Here is a 20,953-nt window from a genome sequence, read left to right as displayed (position 1 = left end):
AACGCCTCGGTAAAGTAATAATACCCCATATCTTTCCCAATAGCTCAAAATTACCTACAGCACTATTTTTTACCACCTACTACCCCATTTCAGGTCCCAATTTGGATTTGTTACACCACAAACCTGTGCGTCAAAAATCTGCAATATGAGACTGGTTTAATGCAAGTTATTGCCATTACAACAAAACCTTGTCAGTTTTTATTCATGTAACTCAGCCCAGGGTGTGAATTATACAGTGAAAATGGGGGGGGGGTTCCTTGCCTAACTACTGACTAGCTAATATTAGTTAGTTCTATTACAACTTAAGGCAAAAGCTAGAAACTGGCTACCCTTAACCTGAGGACACACTACAAGATTTTTTGCTGTTTTACCCACGACTCACATTTGGGCAGAGTCTGTACCAGTCAGCACGAGTCTACACTAGTTGGCGGGGCTAGTTGGTACAGAAATCTGTTAGTGTGTGAGGAAAACAGACCCGACCCGACCTTAGTCACAGCCAATCAAACAATTTTGAATTTTCTGAGTTGAGTCTGGACATCAACCACATAGTGTGTTCTGATCACCAACTCAAAGGCAAACACGTTGCCAACAGCCAATGAAATAGAGTAGGTGGGACACAGGAAATATTGTTAGAAGACGAAGATGCCAGGAAGTAGCCAGGGGGAATATCAAAACAATAATTGTGAACAGCAAAGGAGGGTGAGGGCTACGTTTTTTCTTCTTAATGGATTTCTCAGAACAGATAGCTGCACAAACAACAACAAACTCTTGTGCAAACTCTTGCTCGAGTTTGACGCATTCAGTTGGCTTCAGTTGGTTTGACAAATCATGTAGTCTATGAAAATGTTAAATGTGTGATCCCCAGTCTTTCAGTCATTATAAATAAATCTGGTGAAACCAGTTGGTTAGTGTGTACTCCAAGTCTTTTCAAAATCGGTGACGACTGTGAAAGTTGTGTCGTGTGTTTCCAGCTTTAGTATTCATCTGCAGACACTTGACACAGTCTAATTCTGAACCTGCCAAGGTAATATTAATGAGCTAACACTGGTATTCATCTGTAGACATTTGATACTGTAATATTTTCAGTGGGTCAAATGTTTACGTACTACATCAAGACGAATGGCTCTGTAAACAGCATAGATTATACCAACAATTGAGTTAAGTCATTTTGAAATATTTTGAATGACTAATTGGAATAATTAGGGGATAATCGGACCAACATTGGTTGTATATTTGGGCCTACGTGTACAATCAGTGCATTCTTGCATTTAAGAGCAGTGGAATGAAGATAGGACGAGGTATAAGGATCTTAAAAAGTCAGGTTTCTCATTAGGAGCCATCTTTAATGCTGCAGTCACATGCTGACGGTAAAAAACCCAAAACAAAAACAAAGAAACAAACAAAACTCCAACATTCTATTCACTGGATCAGAATTGCTGTTTGTCTGCAGTAACAGATGTGAAAATTTTTTGTTGTTAATTGTACAATAATTTACTTAAATTGACAGATACAGTATTTTACCATTTTGCACAGCATTTTATTTAAAAAATCTACTTTTTGTAATGCTACACATTAATGATGCTGTATAATCTAAAAAATTATTTCCATTTACCTGAAATAAAACCAGGTGTTTCTGAACTAAAACAGCCCATTCTTTGCTGTCTGTCTTTCCCTAGCTTTAGAGATAAATCAATATCTTGTTTATCCTTGTTTTGGCAGAAAGCACAAAATTTTTAACTTTTAATATTTCTGGCTGCTGTGTTCACAGACAGGAGTAGGGGAATTTTCAGTCACACTAACCAAAAACAACATAAAATCCAGTTTACTGTCTGTCGCATATGGCCAACATGTTAATGTAAAAGTCAACCTCCATCACCATGGGCAAAAAGAGGAAGCCATTAATTCAAAGTTAAAACAATAAAGTTTACAGCTGATCACCAGGACAAAGGCGGAATTTTTTGTTTTTCCTTTTTGAAGGTCAGTTTTAGATGAATGGCTGTCAAGATGGCTCCCATGAAGGAACCTGGCTAGTAAAGATCTAGAATTTTTCCCTGGTTGTCTTAATTTTTTAAATTTACTTTGATGTTTGGAAACTGATAACGTGACTGGTTCTACAGAGAGGCCCTTAATTACGGTCACAGTTGCTACAGTTAATACAGATGGATGTCAACCTGTCATTGAGAAGCATTTAAAAGCAACTCCATCAATTTCGGGAGTCTTCCATGCCGCCAGATGGACCCCGTGTCTGTGAGACCTACTCCGACACCTCCCATAGAAGGAAGGGTGGATGTCGACATGACTGATTTACCGCCTTCCACTTCCTGTTACTCCATGCATCTGCACAGTGGCCATTTAGCGGCTAACCCAAGCCATCACGGTGAAGAATAAATTAAGTTGTTGTTGCACAGAACGTCCCAATAGGAAATGTTATGTCATCATTATTAGGATGTATCCTTCATGTTGGGTGCATGCACTCATGTGACAAGCTTGTACCATGACAAAATAACAGTTTATTTTTAACGATACGTTGTCCGTTTGGGAGCATTAACCCTCAAGTGACCAAGTAGGGTCATTTATGACCCCGGGCATATGTTTATGCACAATTTTTCTCAATTTAATTGGAAAAAAGCTTCCTACCATGAATTTGTCAATCTGTTTGTCCTGAAAGTATAATCCAAACTTTTGCAGGGTCACTTACGACCCCCCGGGAAGATCTATGAGATTTTCTACATTACAGCTTCAGTTGATATTTTAATTTGCCAACTCTAATCATTATATTTTACTGTTTTGCAAGGAAGCATGGCCAGCAGAGCTAGAACAGCAAAATTTACAACTGCACAAGCATTGAGACTGATTCTTGATGCCCTGACTGAGGATGAAAAGGATGATGGACAAATATATTAGAGAGTGAAATAAATATGAAGAACCCTAAAACAATCATTTATATAGAAGTATTCCAATATAAAGCCAATGGGGTCATAAATAACCCCACTGGCTCATATTAATTGCTAAAATAGTTTGGTCGCTTGAGGCTTAACATAGTATGAAACGCTATGCTAACAGTGTGAAAACCATTCTCTCATTAGCGCCACTAGCTTATCTTATGACAAGCTAAAAGTGGACGCTCTCATTTTGGCCAAACTTCTATATAGTTTTTGTCGCCCACGGCCGATGTGCTTGATGAATTCCTGCGCAAAAAGTAGCTCCCAGATAATTGTTATATTTGCCACAAGAACCTGGGTATCTCGTGTGTTTTTACGTCTAAATGATTGTAAGTCAATACTCACACTCATCCAGCTGCATCTTCTCATGTCGGCAAATTCAGCACCATTTTGCAAACAACCGGAAACTGGGTCAGGCAAAAGTAGTCCGGCGAGCTCAATCTGTGGGTCAGCTATCCCACAATGCCAAAATAGCAGAGATGATGCTCCAGATGACGCGGCACGCTGTATTGTATCTGTTGTATTTTGTGGTATTTGCTTGCTGCACTGCCCCCAGTGGCAGCGTACAACTGTCAAGGCAAACAGCCACACACCTGTCTGTGAAAGTTTGTTTTAAAGTAATATGGGTATATTATGGTATTTTGTTAATACAGCCCCTGAACCTCAAAGTTGCATTGGTATTCTGGGTAGTGGTGTACTTGTATTTGATTTAGAATACAATTTCTACAATCTTTGTGCTTTAAAATTTATGATTACATATTTCTACAAGAACTCATTTTCAAGGCTAAAATTTTTTTTTTCCATTATGTATGTCAAATACAGTTTGTTTTTGTCTCTACAGAAGTTTTTGCTGTGGATGGAAGGTTGTGACATTTCAAAAACCTGGACAGCAACCACAACGACATTCCTTTTGGCATCAGATGAATTAACCATCTAACATTTCAAAAGCAAAATGTCCTGTTTTTATTTTTAGGGCAGTAAAGCAGTGAAACATCTCTTTCCTCTTATCTTTCTATCTCCCTTTAACCACCTTCACCAAATAAACTTTTAAAAAAAATGCAATTTCATTGCAACAAGTCTGGTTCACCTTGTGCCTTAAAACTCAGTCAAAATCACACATGTCCACACATTACGCAACGATCATGCTACAATAAGACACAAATGGTAAAAAAAGGCAAATGCTGTTCCACTTGTTGAACTTTACAAAACAAGAACATTTTTTACTGATTCAGTCATAAAATGCTTTGTGTTTAAATAAATGCATCCTTCCAGAAAATTGAGTCTGTAAAGCTAGTGAGTGCAAATCAGTCGAGGAAGGGTTTCCATCGACTCATAAAGGGGAACTTCTTCACATTTGCGTATCATCCACCTGGCTAGGTGCTTTATTAGAGTCCTCACAATGAGGTTTGTTCATTTTGCTGTAACCACACAACTGGTGAATTGTTGACACATTTGTGTAAACATGGTGATCCACTGAATTATTTTGCATTTAACCTATCATTCTGACCGTGCTGAGCGTCATTTTAGCCCTCGATGTAGCAGAATCTCAGTCACGCTTAATTGGCCTCATCATAGAGTCTGATGAAGTCCTTAAGATCTGAAGAATTTTGGATAGAGTGCCTTAATAGGAGATGTGTTGGCAATATTGTTTCCAGAAGAGACCGTCGTGTCAACGCCAACCTCCAACTTCTGAGAGGCCACCTCAGTCTTGCTGAAACTGCACTCCAGGAACGGCATCCCGATCTTCTTCACTTGACCATCTCTGGTCATCAGACATGGCCGACAAAGCAGCCTCAGGATGGCTATCCTCATGTCCTTGCTGGTGAGAGTGTAGATGATGGGGTTGAGGAGCGAGTTGACCATGGCTACCCCTAAGAAGTAGTCAGCCTTGTAGAGTAGGCGGCAGCTGCGAGTGGGGCAGGCGAAGTCCAGGAGGAGGAGGAGGAACAGGGGCAGCCAACAGGCGATGAAGACACCCAATACAATTGTGACAGTCCTGAGCAGGGCAATGTACTTCTGTGACTTCCTTGCTAAGCCCTTCCTCATGCTGCTAGATAAACCCAGTTGCTGGCGCTGTGTGTTGGTGCGAACAATGCGGAAAACGCGCACATAAAGGACCACAATGGCTAAGAGCACTGCGCTGAACACAGAAACACAGCAGAGGATGTAGCTCTTGGCGTAAAGTGGGAGGACTGTTGAACACTGGTCCAGCCTGTGGATGCAGTTCCACCCCAGAATTGGGAGGACACCCAAAAATACTGACAGGGCCCAGCTAGCACTAATCAGTGCCAACATCCTTCCCTTTTTTGCACCATGATAGGGCCTCATAGTCACCATCGTAACATAGCGTTCAATTGCAATAGCAAGCAGGCTGATAACAGATGCAGCCAGAGTGATGAACACCCCGCCTTCCCTTAGGAACCATAGCAATGGTATCAGTTTCAAAGTATTCGGTCCAGACATGATGATGTTGGCCATGTAGGCAATCCCAGCCAGCAAGTCAGACAGGGTGAGATTCCCCAACAGGTAATACATGGGCAGGTGAAACTTCTTGTTCTTACAGATAGCAATGAGAACCACAGCATTCTCCAGGACAATGAGGAGGCAAACCACAAGGAAGGCAATACCCTCAGGTTTTAGCCCTTTACAGTAACGGTCCCCCTGCAGCTTGCCCGTGTAGTTGTAATGCTCCACAATGACAGAATTGTCCTGATACAACCTGAAGAACTGTAGGTAGCTTGGAGATGTGGGGAACATAACTGCAGCTGGGGGAGTCCCTGCATAAGCAGAACTTGAAGCCTCCATGCTTGACTTCTTTTCATATATTCTGCTTGCAGTTAGTCTTCATCCTCATCATGCTTTTGACAAATAAGGTTGTGAAGAATTCATCCAACAGTAGTTGCATGAAGTTAATAGTCCAACATAGCAGCTAAATGCCTTTTTTCCACCAGAAGAGGGCGCTCTTAAGCCCCACTCTTCTTGTTTGGAAGGTGCAGACCCTGCAGAAAAAAATGAAAAAAGGGAAAAATTGAAGATTACAGAATCACTGATAGAGAGAATTGAAATATAATAATAATAATAATAATAATAATAATAATAATATCAACAATTAATTGTAAAAATGTTACTATGTACTGACAAAATGAAAATTCACATTGACACCCATTGCATCTTGAATGCATAATCTCTATTGGCATATCAGTGCTTGTTTTTATAGAAAAAGACACTTCTGCCATGACTTTTTAAAATAGCTGTACCGTATGCATCTATTAGATCACAGTTATTGTTTTTCTTTGCTTTTGCTGGAAAAAATGTTACTGTAAGAGCAAATGGATAGGAATAATTTGTGCTTAAAGTCAGTGTTCACGGACAAAAGTCATCTCAACATGTGCAGCTAATCTGCACACATGCAGCTGCTTGCCCTCCTATATAACAATTTACATAGTATGGAGAAGTGTTTGAAGTGCCTCATGTGCAACTTAAACTGCTTGTTCAAAGTCCATTTGCAGACTGCAATTAAAACTAAAGGTTTTAGCTGAAATATTTTAGATTAACAAATTCTGTTGAAAACAATTAGGGGCCATTTTATGGCTGCATTCCTTAGTTTTGCCATGTTAGGAATTTTTTTCTTTCTCAGGCACATCACATTTTCTAGTTTGGAAACTACTAATGTAAATCCTCCAGTTTTGTACAGGTTGCACAAAGTGTGAATCATAAAATATGAGTGGGGATCACAAATGAATATCTCATTGCCCAGTATCACAGAGAATGAAGCTTGCATGGTCAGAATATATATATGTTCATTATTATTCCTTAGGAAAATGTGCATTTTTTTTATTTTAAACTTAAGCTGCAAAAGTTCTCACGTTGCATCTTAAAAAAATATTAGCCTGAATGCCACCGTACGAGCAAGTTATTGTAACACCCCCCACTCCCCCCAAAAAACATCTGGATGGATGTTCACCAAACTTGTGTGAGTATGATATTTGGGTTTGTCTCTCCAGATGATTAACTTTTGGAACAGACTGGTCAATGGTCAAGGTCAAGCCAAAAAAAAAAAAAAAAAAAGCACAAAAAAAACCCCCAAACATGTTTACCATAATATCTCCACTGCCAATGTGTCCAGAAATTTGAGAATCATCTGTGAATGCATATGATGACAAACAAGTCATGAACCTCGACTCCACTGCATATACAACAAGCATTCATAATTCATATTATAAACATATATCTCAGGGTGCAGACCTTTCTCGGTGTGCATCAGCCCTCTGATACCTTTTATTTGAACATTATAATGGTCAACTTCAAACAAATCTCAAACTATTTGTGAGTTTGTCATTAAACCCATCTGTTGCCTGCAGTTCTATATACATGTATATCTAAAACAATATAGCATTAAAAGAAAAAAAAAAAAATCCAAATGAGACCACTTCATGCATATCAAAGCAAAGCAGAGACTGGTGTTGAATTTACCTTGAAATGGTGCTTATCCTGATCTTCATCTGCTTTTTTGGCGCAAACAATCCAAACACGAGCACCAAATGACTCTCAGACAAACTGACAAGGCAGAGACTGAAATATAGTTAAAACACACACAAGAGCCGCAGGGGGCTGGACTTAACCCAGTTTCTCTCTTTCCCCCTCCCTCTCTTCTCTCCCTCTCTAACTCTCTCAAAAAATAATGTAGACATTTATGTGCTTATGCCCAAAATATTGCTCGTGTCAGCACGGTGACGTTTAATCTGTAAAATAATGAGAGATGATGAGGCCCGCTGTACAAAACCACAGCCATGCCAGTCGGTCTAATCACTGCTTCTCACCACATCACTGAATAAGGGGGTTTTGTGCTTTTGAGAGTTCACAGACTGAAAATGAGCCACATACAGTATGTACGAAATGTCTGTGAGCTAATGATGACACTTCTTAGATTGCACTTCCACAGGCTGCCGTCTGAAACATTACAGCTGTTTCTATATGCTGCTTGCATGCAACATGCACCATTATTAATATGACATACAGATTTTAGAAACAGGCTCAGACATCACCATCAAGGCTGTTTACCGGCATGTAGAACATTTTGTAAACTGAAAACGGGAAACGCTTAAAACTACACGAACAATACATTACACAATATAGACTAGTCAACAAAGAGGAAATGAATACACAAAACTTTCCAAATGAACTAAAAGGGGAGTAAATCTTTGATATTTGGAATAGAAAGAAACCTCAAAGCAGAATTTACTCTTATAGCTGTGGTCAGATGTTTACATACACTCATCACAGACCTGAATGTCACGGTAATTTTTGGCTTTTAATGATGTCCTGGAACTGTTCTTTTGCCAGGGTGGAATGATTGTACAGCACACATCATTAATAAGTTTAAAACACAACAAATGGGTGCACAGGTTGGAGTTTATTATGAATCTTCTCTCACCCACACAGGCTCAAATGTATACATACATTCACTTAAATATTTTAATAAGTGGTGCAAAGCTTCTACGTTGTCTTTTAAAGTGACAAAGCCAAGGCCTATTAACTCATTAATGATCATCATTGACTACAACTGGTAGTTTATCTGCCAGCATAAAAAGGACGTGTTTGACAGCAACGATTGGACTGATCAATACTCAAATCAAATCAAATCAATTTTATTTATATAGCGCCAAATCACAACAAACAGTTGCCCCAAGGCGCTTTATATTGTAAGGCAAAAGTCATACAATAATTACAGAAAAACCCCAACGGTCAAAACGACCCCCTGTGAGCAAGCACTTGGCAACATTGGGAAGGAAAAACTCCCTTTTAACAGGAAGAAACCTCCAGCAGAACCAGGCTCAGGGAGGGGCAGTCTTCTGCTGGGACTGGTTGGGGCTGAGGGAGAGAACCAGGTAAAAGACATGCTGTGGAGGGGAGCAGAGATCAATCACTAATGATTAAATGCAGAGTGGTGCATACAGAGCAAAAAGAGAAAGAAACACTCAGTGCATCATGGGAACCCCCCAGCAGTCTAAGTCTATAGCAGCATAACTAAGGGATGGTTCAGGGTCACCTGATCCAGCCCTAACTATAAGCTTTAGCAAAAAGGAAAGTTTTAAACCTAATCTTAAAAGTAGAGAGGATGTCTGTCTCCCTGATCTGAATTGGGAGCTGGTTCCAGAGGAGAGGAGCCTGAAAGCTGAAGGCTCTGCCTCCCATTCTACTCTTAAAAACCCTAGGAACTACAAGTAAGCCTGCAGTCTGAGAGCGAAGCGCTCTATTGGGGTGATATGGTACTATGAGGTCCCTAAGATAAGATGGGACCTGATTATTCAAAACCTTGTAAGTAAGAAGAAGAATTTTAAATTCTATTCTAGAATTAACAGAAAACCAATGAAGAGAGACCAATATGGGTGAAATATGCTCTCTCCTTCTAGTCCCCGTCAGTACTCTAGCTGCAGCATTTTGAATTAACTGAAGGCTTTTCAGGGAACTTTTAGGACAACCTGATAATAATGAATTACAATAGTCCAGCCTAGAGGAAATAAATGCATGAATACTCAGAACAATGGGAAAGTCCAAAAATCTCAGTGAAGATTTAAGAATTGTAGACTTACACATGTTGGAAAGGTCCCTTGGAACCATTTCTAAACAACTGCAGATCATCAGTTCAAACAACTGTATGTAAGCACATTAGTTGGATGTCAGCACTTTGCCAAGATCTGGAAGAAGACCTAAACTGTCACCCTCAGATGAGAGGAAATTGGTTAGGATGTTCTGGAACAACCCAGAAACCACCAAGGCTCAGGCCTTCCATGAACTGGATATTGCTGGAACACCAGATTTACTGTCCACAGTGAAGAGAGTTTTACATCACCATGGACTGAGGGTGACATTCAAGAAGGAAGTCTCTGCTCCAAAATCAACACCTTCAAACTAGACCGACATTTGCAGCTGCCCACATGGATTTATGGTTTGTCTGGTCAACTGAGACAAAGATTGAGCTATTTGGCCACACTAACAAGAAGTATGTTTTGAGGGGTAAAGGTGAGGCTTTCAAACCTAAGAACACTGTACCAACTGTCAATCATGGTGGCGGTAACGTCATGCTCTGGGACTGTTTTGCTGCCAGTGGTACTGGTGCACTGGACAAAGTGAACAGAATAATGAAGGAGGACTACCTCCAAATTCTTCAATGTCACCTCAAATTAAGCTGGTTGAAACGTGGCCACACTGAAAAGCCAGGTTTATGCCAGGAAACCAACCAACCAACCAACCAACCAACCAACCAACCAACCAACCAACCAAAGTGAACTGTACCAATTCTGCCAAGAGGAACGGTCAAATATCCAACCAGAATTACGCCATAAGCTGGTTGATGCCTACCAAAAGCATCTGGTCGAGGTGCAGCTTGCTAAGGGACATTTAACCAAATATTACAGGGGGTGTATGTACATATTTGAGCCAGTAACTATAATTTTGACTCTGTGTGGATAAGAGAAGATCCAAAATAAATTCTAATCTTATTGTTTTAAAGTCATTAATGATGTATGCTGTACAATCATTTCATCCTGACAAAAGAACAGTTCAAGGACACCATTAAAAGCTCAAAATTACTGTAACATTCATGCCCGTAATAAGTGTATGTAAAGGTCTGAACACAACTATCTACTATACTACAAAATGGTTGAGTATTAACTAGTTAACACCGAATACTATTTAATGTCACAGCGGGTGTACACCAGATCATAATGAAGTGACTTCATCATGTGACTTCATTATGAATTCATTCATACTAATCAATCACAAATTTTTTCCTGATCAATATACTATGCTTTAGATCAGAGTGAGCCCCCCCCCTCAGAGAACAAATGTATAGCTGCGCTATACATTTGTATATATTTAAACAAATTTTAAATAATTTGTTTTTAAGGAACTGCATTTACACATTTTACAGCCTTTGTAAACATTTTAAACATATTTTTAAAGAACTTTCTATTCTTTCACACATTTTACACCCTTTTCAAACATTTAAAATGTGTTTTTAAAAGGCTTTCTATTCTTCTATTTTTACCTTTTGTCATATTTTAAACATTGTTTTTAACATTTAAACATCTCTGTGTCGCAACGCGCGAAGCCTCCGCTCCTCTTTCCATGACAAAAACTCCTGTAACAGTGGAATGTGCCGTTCATTTCCAAACTGGACGCTGTGTTTTATCCGGGACGTCGTCTGACTAGCACAGGAATCATGAAAAGACGTGGACATCAGCACTTTTTCGGCACATTGAGACAGACGGGCGGAGGAATTGCGCGCGTTGCGGCGGTGCTGCATGGCGCACAGCAATGCCATGTTGAAGCCTCACGGGACATGTTCTGGCATGTCCAGGCACATCCACAATTTCTCGGATAATCACTCGATGGAAAAACCACCGACAGCTGTCTGAACTCCATCTCAAAGCCGTCCTATGAGACCAAAACGGAGGTGGTTTTGTCTTGCTCCAGTAGCGAATCCATCCTGACGCGTGAAGCCTCCTCTCGGCTTTCCATGACAAAATCTCTTGTTAAAAGTGAAATCTGCTGGAAAATGGTTGATGTCCAGCTCTTGTGATAACCAGAAAAATGGCATACGATGGTCACGGATCCAGACAGCCATCCTTTTAGAAATGAAATGGTCGTTCAGCCTGTCGATGGCGGCTTCGGAGCGCGGCGCGCCCCACAGCCGTTGGGGGCCGTCCTTAAAGCGACAGTAACACTCCTTATTCTCTACCAAGCCCGTAACATTTTCACCGAAAGCCAGATAAATTTTTCTAATGGTTTCCAGCTGCCAGTCTCTAACAGTTTCTGAAAAAATTCTGATGGAAAAAAAGCCCAAATCATTCCGCCATTTCCTGACAATGAAAATCCAACGAGGGGCTGGACCACTCCTCAGTCAAAGCCTGCTCACAGGCGAATGACGCAACCGACAGGCGTGGAAAAAGTCACGCATGCGCACCAGGGTTCAAGCTTGTCTGACGCAATCACACGTGATTCAAATCCATATGGTTTTTGGAAAAAATAATAAGGTCGGATACTTTTCTAATAGACCTCGTATTTAGTCTCTCGTCTAGTCTCACTTTGTGTTTAGTGCGAGCAATGAGTCTGGGGCTTTGATGCGCACAGGTGGCTGATGGGGGAGATCCACTGTGAAGAGGAGCAAACAAAGATCATCCTCTACTTTCTTCTTTTTTCTGGTTGCCCCAAAGATTTACGCACTAAAAAAATGTATCCATTTTGCTCCTGGCATGTTAGCTAAAAATGTTTTCTTTTCCGTTTTTCCCCTTCTTCTATTGTTGATTAACAGTGTTTACAGTTACTTTTTTGCACCCCCCTGAAGACCTCTGGTGCCCCCCAGGAGGAGTACGCCTCACAGTTTGAAAACCGCTGCTTTAGTCCATCTAGGCTTCTTGACTGTTGAGACATACAAAGGTTTGTTTGGGACCATGTTTTCCTCGACCTTTACCTTTGACAAAACTACTCACACACACACACACACCAGTGAAAACAATAGGGCAAACTACATTATTCAGTGCACAATAGTTAGTATCTGGTCCACACCAGACACTCACATAACTAATGCACTGTTGGGAAAAGTGTAGTGACACGGACCCACAACAGGGGGCGTAAATGAACGGACAATGGATCAGCCGAAATACAACAATTTAATGTTGTAAATGTGCACAACGGAAAAAACAGACAAATGCAATTTAGAACAATAGTCAATAATACGAGGTGACGTGTGGGCAGGCTCGAGGATAGAAGACGTTTGTCCAGAGAAGAGCCGGGTCCCACACAATTTCCACTGCCCACGGATCTGGAACACACCGGAGCTGCCAAGTCCTGAATTCCCAGGTGGCCACCGTCTCCAGCTGTCAGATCGGTACTGCTGGCAGGAAGGAAAAACAGTTTATGGTGGGTGTGTGCACACCCAGCAAAACAATCAGCAATCAGTTCTTATCCACTTGGAGGGAACACCTCCACCTCCAACTCAGGAACAATTTAACAGCAGAGCCTGAACCACTACTTATCGTATGTGGAGCGAGGAGTGAAGGTCGTCACTCCTCCACCGTCCACAAAACCCAGCTCCCAGCTGCAAATAGAGGTACAGGAACTCCTGCAAATAGTTCAGAAAAGGATTACGTGCAGTCAGCACAACAGCGGCTGAGAATTTTAACTTCAAGGTAGACTGATATCTTGGCAGGGAGGTGGAGTTGCTGCCCGGCTTTTATGGAGATGGTGATGGTGAGGAACAGCTGTCAGGTGGTGATGAGGGACAGCTGTCATTTCCAGCTGCTCCCATGAGGCGGCGCCGCCCTCTTGTGCCTGAAGCCCGCCATTCAGGCAGGACGCCCTCTGGTGGTGGGACAGCAGTACCTCCTCTTCAGCGGCCCACACAACAGGACCCCCCCCTCAACGGGCGCCTCCTGGCGCCTGACCAGGTTTGTCGGGATGACGGCGGTAGAAATCAGCCAGGAGGGCCGGGTCCAGGATGAAGCTCCTCTTCACCCAGGAGCGCTCTTCGGGTCCATAACCCTCCCAGTCCACCAGATACTGAAACCCCCGGCCCTTTCGACGGACGTCCAGGAGCCTGCGCACGGTCCAGGCAGGCTCTCCGTCTATGAACCGGGCAGGAGGCGGCGCCAGTCTGGGGGTGCAGAGTGTTGATGTGCGGTAGGGTTTGATACGGGAAACATGGAACACAGGATGAATCCGCAGTGAAGCTGGTAGCTTCAGCTTCACTGCGGCCAGACTGAGGACTTTGAGTATGGAGAATGGTCCAATGAATCGGTCCCTCAGTTTCTGGGATTCCACTTGAAGGGGGATGTCCTTGGTAGATAGCCAAACCTCCTGCCTGGGCTGGTATGCAGGGGCCGGGGAACGCCAGCAGTCTGCATAGGCCTTGGCCCTCGTCCGGGCTTTCAGCAGGGCAAAGCGGGCAGTGTGCCACACCCGACGGCACCTCCTTAGGTGGGCCTGGACCGAGGGCACCCCGACCTCCCCCTCCACGAGTGGAAACAATGGGGGCTGGTACCCCAAACATACCTCAAACGGGGAGAGGCCGGTGGCAGATGAAACTTGGCTGTTGTGAGCATACTCGATCCAGGCCAGATGGTCACTCCAGGCTGTCGGGTGTGCGGAGGTCACACAGCGGAGGGCCTGCTCCAAATCCTGATTCGCCTGCTCTGCCTGTCCGTTCGTCTGGGGATGGTACCTGGACGAGAGACTTGCGGTGGCCCCCAGCTTCCTACAGAAACTCCCCCAGACTTGCGAGGAGAACTGGGGACCACGGTCTGAGACGATGTTGGCTGGAATCCCATGCAGACGCATGACATGGTGGACCAGGAGGTCTGCAGTTTCCTGGGCCGTCGGGAGCTTCAGGAGGGCCACGAAGTGGGCCGCCTTGGAGAACCGGTCCACTATCGTGAGAATGGTGGTCATGCCCTGGGACGGCGGGAGGCCCGTGACGAAGTCCAGGCCGATGTGGGACCAGGGGCGATGAGGCACAGGTAATGGTTGGAGGAGTCCTTGTGCTCTTTGATGGTCTGCCTTGCCCCTGGCGCAGGTGGTACAGGCCTGGACGTACTCCCGGACGTCGGCTTCCATGGACGCCCACCAGAAGCGCTGCCGGACCACTGCCACGGTTCTTCGCACCCCTGGGTGACAGGAGAGCTTGGAACCGTGACAGAAGCCCAGGATTGCAGCTCTGGCTTCTGGTGGGACATAAAGTCTGTTCTTAGGGCCAGTTCCTGGGTCCGGGTTCCATGCCAGAGCCTCCCGGACGGTCTTCTCCACATCCCAGGTGAGGGTGGCCATGATAGTGGACTCAGGGATGATAGGATCCGGTGGATCTGACAGCTTTGTTTTGACTTCCTCTTCGTGGACCCGGGACAGGGCGTCAGATCGTTGATTCTTGGTCCCGGGGTGGTAGGTGATCTGGAAGTCAAAACACCCGAAGAACAGTGACCAGTGGGCTTGCCTGGGGTTCAGACGCTTGGCGGTCTGGATGTATTCCAGGTTCCGATGGTCCGTGAAAACCATGAATGGCACCGCAGCTCCCTCCAACAAGTGTCTCCACTCCTCGAGAGCCTCTTTCACCGCTAGGAGTTCCCGATTGCCGGCATCATAGTTCCTCTCTGCCGGGGTCAACCTGCGGGAAAAATAGGCACAAGGGTGGAGGACCTTATCGGACTCCCTGCTCTGGGACAGCATGGCTCCTATCCCTGAGTCAGAGGCATCCACTTCAACAATAAACTGGCGACTAGGATCGGGCTGCACCAGAACTGGCGCAGTCGAGAACCGGCGTTTCAACTCCCTAAACACGGCGTCGCACCGATCAGACCAGGCGAAGGGGACCTTAGAGGAGGTAAGGGCCATCAGGGGGCTAACTACCTGGCTGTAGCCCTTGATGAACCTCCGGTAGAAATTAGCGAAGCCGAGGAGCTGCTGCAATTTCCTCGTCGGTTTGGGCCAATCTCTCACCGCCGCAACCTTGGCCGGATCAGGGGCGACGGAGTTGGAGGAGATTATGAACCCCAAGAAGGACAAAGAAGTGCAGTGGAACTCGCACTTCTCGCCCTTCACAAACAGCCGGTTCTCCAACAACCGCTGCAGGACCTGACGTACATGCCAGCAGTACCTCCTCTTCAGCGGCCCACACAACATGCACACTCCACAGTATCTATTGTACTCCGGTTCGTGAGCACCATCAGACTTCAACTAATGTGCACTTCATACTAAAGTATTTGGTGTACAGTCAGTTCCCACATTTGTACAGTCCAGTCTCATATTTTTTTTCGTCCTCCTGTCACGAAATGATTAAAATTTTCATGACGGGTTTTTTTTTTAAACTGATTGTGACTGTGGGACCTTTGTGGCCGGGATGGTGGTGGGATCGAACCCGGACGGCTCGCACTAAAGACCATTCCTCTACCAGGTCAGCCAAAGGGGAATTCCCCATTAGCCAAGCTAGCGGGAACATCTTTTCAATCAGGACCTGGGACCTTCGTCCAGCTACATCACTATGACTAACCCTACTCCTACCCCCAACCCTAACCATAACACCCCCCCCACCCCCGCTTCACTTTTAATTTCGTGCAGCCATCACGGAATGAAATAGAATGAATTTATGCTGCTGTGACAAAAATGAGGCGCTTTTCGTCACAATATCACGACCCAATAGATTAATGTATATTTCGTGCTCCTGAATCACGACTTGCAGTGAGACTGGGTTGCATTTGTACTGTAACCCAGAGATTATTTATTGCACACTAGATATTTATTAATGTAAGGTATGCACATAAGATGGATGGTATCTTTTATGTATCAGTTAGTAACAAATGAGCAATACGTAGTTTCTAGTGTACACCATATACTAACAATCTAGCACCATTACATACTAGCTAGTATCCACTAATTAGTATCTGCTGTACACCAGACAGTAACAAGTACTACAATCTTGGCACACGTAAGTGCACATTTTAAAATAGGTTCAAAAATAAATTGAAATTAACTAATTTGTTATAGAAAATTTAAATAAATATTGAAAGTTTTTGAACAACAAAATTGTGAAATAAAAAAAAAAAACAACATAAAATGTATGTGTGATTCAGTTATTGACAAACCATTACATTCAGACAGTTTTCTTTAGACAAGTAATGGATGGATACATAAACATTTCCAAGTCACTGAATAGATCTTGGACTTTATTTACTTCAGTTACTATGGTACTGTATAATAAATCAGTCTGGATTTGACATTTCTCACAAACTTTGGGGTTGTGAAAGAAGCAGACTCGTGAGGGAGGCCACAAAGACACCCATGACATCCCTGAAGGAATTATAGACTTGTGTGGATGTGATTGGTGAAACCCTGCATGGTGCATTATTTTTACTGTTGCATCACTTGTGACAGCTTGTTGGTACAGTGGAGCATAGAAGGACTTGAACAGAGGAAAATTGATTTAATTTACAGTCGGCTCAAGTCTTCCGTGTTTGTACTGTTGCATCAACCGTCGCAGCTTGATGGTGCAGTGGAGCAGAGGAGGACTTCATCAGATCTAGGATCTATCTGAAAAATCATATATTTTATAAGAAAATCAAAAATAACACAAGGATGTATTCAATTTGGAAAAACCTTTCGGGGCTTCACAGAATAGGAAAGGCGCAGTAAAAAACAATCCCTCAATTCCTGACCCCAAGCGTTGCCGTTTCTTGACTTCTTCAGAACTTAATTTTAGATTTACTGCTTCAGTTATCATTTTGCAACACCTGCTGACTGCACACAGGTCAAAGCAGTGCGGTGAATCCAATTGACAGAGCGTCATGGATTATGTAAATGGTGGCAAAACAATTTCGAGAGAAGCTGAAGCAGGCTGCGGCATGCTAAGACGGTTCACCTGCCAGGCTGTGCCGCAGGGCCAGCAGGATGTCTGTCAGGACAAAGCCAAGCAGGGGAAAGGTGGTGAGAGTGTGAGGCTTTAATATATTATATCAATCCTTTTATGCTTTGCTGTGTGCTCCAGAGATGATGATTTGTATGACAGGCTGTGGTGTCTGTTTTTATGCACTCACACAGAGACATAACAGACTACTCTGTACTCAATGTACCATGATAAAACAGGCATAAATTTGCATTTCATCACAGATATTAAATGGCCTGCATTTATATAGTAATTTTACAGTCAAACATGGGTGTAATTTGGTGGGGGATAGGGGGACATGTCCCCCCCCCACCTTTTCAACCGGGGGGACAGAATATGGTATGTCCCCCCACCTTCTGACATATATGTGTGTACTTGAAAAATGCTATGCCAGTCTTATGTGCAAACCATGTCAAAGTAGTATCTTTGTTTGTGCAAGTTTGTATTTTTAGCAGCATTGACTTGTTTACAACACCTGTTTCTTGTTTGTCACATTTGTAATTTTCTGGGACTGCCTTTACCCAGATTTGAAACCAAAAATAGTTGCCTCTAGGGACTAGTGTCTACACATAAGTATCAATGGACCATATGCAAATTTACTAAATTCTGAAAGTTAGAAAAGGAAATCAGAAAAGCTATTTGGGACATCAGAAAGCCCATCTGCAATTATTGCTTAATCTCCCAAATCAGTCTATGCAAGCAAAATTATGTTCAGTATGAGTGTTGTCATTAGTGCCACTTCAAAAATTAAATTCATGATAAGTAATTTATCCTAAGCTTATGATCTGTTGTTTTTCAAACATATGCAAAAACAAATCTTGAGAAAAAATACAGTATGTGATAGTTAATAATTATTAAGAGCCTGTTCTTTCATATTTATGAATACATTTTACCACATTGCAGTTGTTTTTTAATGAAAACTCAACCTATCATTCTTTTTGAGTTCTACACATGTGGTGATACCTTATTTACACCAGGATGTTAATAAAATAAATGCTGGCTATTCTCAGAATAAAGTACTTATATCCACAGTTTCAAATGGTGTCCACTTTATGGTCTTCTCAAAACATTAAAATTACTGTTCTGGATGCTCAGAATGCATCTGAGCTTATCTAGAAACCGTTGGCTTCTGGGGGCCTAAAGTCAATCAAATAGGAGCATTTCTATCCAAGGAGTGATTTCCTTATAGGTCATTTTGATGGAACATGAGACTCACCACAGGGGCGTAGGTAGAAATCATAAAATGGGTGGGCCCAGAAAAAAAATCAGATGGGCACAACCTTTGGGGTTGTAGGTAAGGTGTAGGTATTATAATACATGGTTTGAAAAAGCGCCACACACACACACACACACACACACACACACACACACACACACACACACACACACACACACACACACACACACACACACACACACACACACACACACACACACATTCAGTGCAAGTCTGGTAGCCTACTTGGCTCGGCCTAAACCCAAAACGTCAATAGATATTTAAATAAGACATTGTTTCAAAAATGAATTCCAAGTTTAATGATGAACACATCTCAGCCAACTGCACAGACGCTGTGTGCAGAGTTACACAGACGCAAAGTGTCAGACACAAGCACCCCACGGACAATGCAAGCAGCAACGCAACGTTTAGTCATGTAAAGTCCTTTAAAATAAAAATTCTAAATATATCTGCAACATGAAAACAGGTTGGCTCGTCGGCCAAATTATGAAATTGATAAACAATGGAAACCATGGCTTGGCGGCCAAATTAAAAACCATCAGAACGGACACCAACATGATTTGTGGCAGTTGCAATATAATATTAACAATTAGGCCTATTTAGAAGAAAAAGTAATTAATGGTCTCACACTTACATTTGATGATTCTTTTTAATGCTACAGCAGGAGATGACGGGGTTTTTTGTTGAACTCTCTTATCACGACATCATAGTCCAATGATACGGTCAGTTCTCTTTCAAGGGAAAGCACGGAGAGTGCATTCAGTCTGTAAGTCAACGTGGATGTTCTGGTGGACATTTTTATCCGATTAACAGTAGAAAACAGCCGTTCAACAGTGCGTGTTGTTACTGGCATTGTGATGAGGGCCCGCAGAAGACTATTTATTTGAGGAAAAATGTGGTCCCTTGTTTATCGCGGGAGTTACGTTCAAAAATAACCCGCGATAAACGAAATCCGCAAAGTAGTCAGCGCTATTCTTTGCAATTATTATAGATGTTTTAAGGCTGTAAAACCCCTCACTACACACTTTATACACTTTTCTCAAACAGGCATTAACATTTTCTCACTATTCTCTCTTGTGCAAACACACTCTTTTTTCTTCTGTGCGAGAAGATTATAAACAGACACATGCAGAACACAATGCGCATACTCTCCCTTCGCTCACTGCCTCCGGAGGTACGGATGCGGACCCGCAAAGAATCCAAGTCCTCTCTCGGTGGCCACGGAGCTCTGCGGCTGCGATCAACATCCACATCAAAACACAGAGCGTAGTCTCTGGACCTGTTGCCAGATTTGGTGCAATTCTGCACAGCAGACAGAAGGAGGTGTGAGTGGCCCACTGCTGCGTTTACTGAGCCTGCAAAAAGCGCATTGGAGGCAGTGAGAGCAATCGCGGTGATGCCGACCGGTGCCGCGAACGGCCCGCCTGATAAGGACGCAGAACACAATGTGCCGTTTAAAAAAAAAGCATGCAAAATTGCATTAAAAAAAGGTGAACTGCGTTTTAGTGAGGGACCACTGTACTCTGAAAATGAATGAATAAAAATCACAGAAGATGAACCAGATTTTTTTGACAAAATTTATTAATTGTCGCTCAGTGCTAATGCAATACCATATCATAGGAATACAATGAGGCAACAACAGGTGACTGTCGAGTGTCGACTCAGCCTTCTCATTGGATGGGGCGGGCCTCGCTGACAAGTGGGCGGGCCCAGGCCCATCCAGCCCCACCCTTGGCTACGCGTAAGACTTACCATCAATCAATCAATCAATTTTTTTATATAGCGCCAAATCACAACAAACAGTTGCCCCAAGGCGCTTTATATTGTAAGGCAAGGCCATACAATAATTATGTAAAACCCCAACGGTCAAAACGACCCCCTGTGAGCAAGCACTTGGCTACAGTGGGAAGGAAAAACTCCCTTTTAACAGGAAGAAACCTCCAGCAGAACCAGGCTCAGGGAGGGGCAGTCTTCTGCTGGGACTGGTTGGGGCTGAGGGAGAGAACCAAGAAAAAGACATGCTGTGGAGGGGAGCAGAGATCAATCACTAATGATTAAATGCAGAGTGGTGCATACAGAGCAAAAAGAGAAAGAAACAGTGCATCATGGGAACCCCCCAGCAGTCTACGTCTATAGCAGCATAACTAAGGGATGGTTCAGGGTCACCTGATCCAGCCCTAACTATAAGCTTTAGCAAAAAGGAAAGTTTTAAGCCTAATCTTAAAAGTAGAGAGGGTGTCTGTCTCCCTGATCTGAATTGGGAGCTGGTTCCACAGGAGAGGAGCCTGAAAGCTGAAGGCTCTGCCTCCCATTCTACTCTTACAAACCCTAGGAACTACAAGT

At 43.1% G+C, this 20,953-nt stretch overlaps 1 protein-coding gene across 2 annotated transcripts; it reads right to left on the bottom strand.

Moving 5' to 3' along the window:
• Positions 1–522: 522 nt before the first annotated feature.
• s1pr5b (sphingosine-1-phosphate receptor 5b) lies at positions 523–7,503 on the bottom strand. Of its 2 annotated transcripts, none has more exons than XM_034188820.1 (2): positions 7,416–7,503; positions 523–5,941 (listed from the first exon to the last, which is right to left on the bottom strand). In XM_034188820.1, exon 2 carries the CDS (start codon positions 5,745–5,747, stop codon positions 4,533–4,535), a length of 1,215 nt encoding a protein of 404 aa, XP_034044711.1. In that variant the 5' UTR covers positions 5,748–5,941; positions 7,416–7,503; the 3' UTR covers positions 523–4,532. The 2 variants fall into 2 exon arrangements, with proteins under 2 accessions (XP_034044711.1, XP_034044712.1); XM_034188821.1 differs by lacking the exon at positions 7,416–7,503 and adding an exon at positions 7,040–7,068.
• Positions 7,504–20,953: the final 13,450 nt, after the last annotated feature.

The sequence above is a fragment of the Thalassophryne amazonica genome, chromosome 15 (assembly GCF_902500255.1).
Source record: "Thalassophryne amazonica chromosome 15, fThaAma1.1, whole genome shotgun sequence".
In the NCBI taxonomy this organism is placed as follows: Eukaryota; Metazoa; Chordata; class Actinopteri; order Batrachoidiformes; family Batrachoididae; genus Thalassophryne; species Thalassophryne amazonica.
Note: the sequence above shows the minus strand (reverse complement) of the source record. Positions and strands in the feature narration are given on the sequence as shown.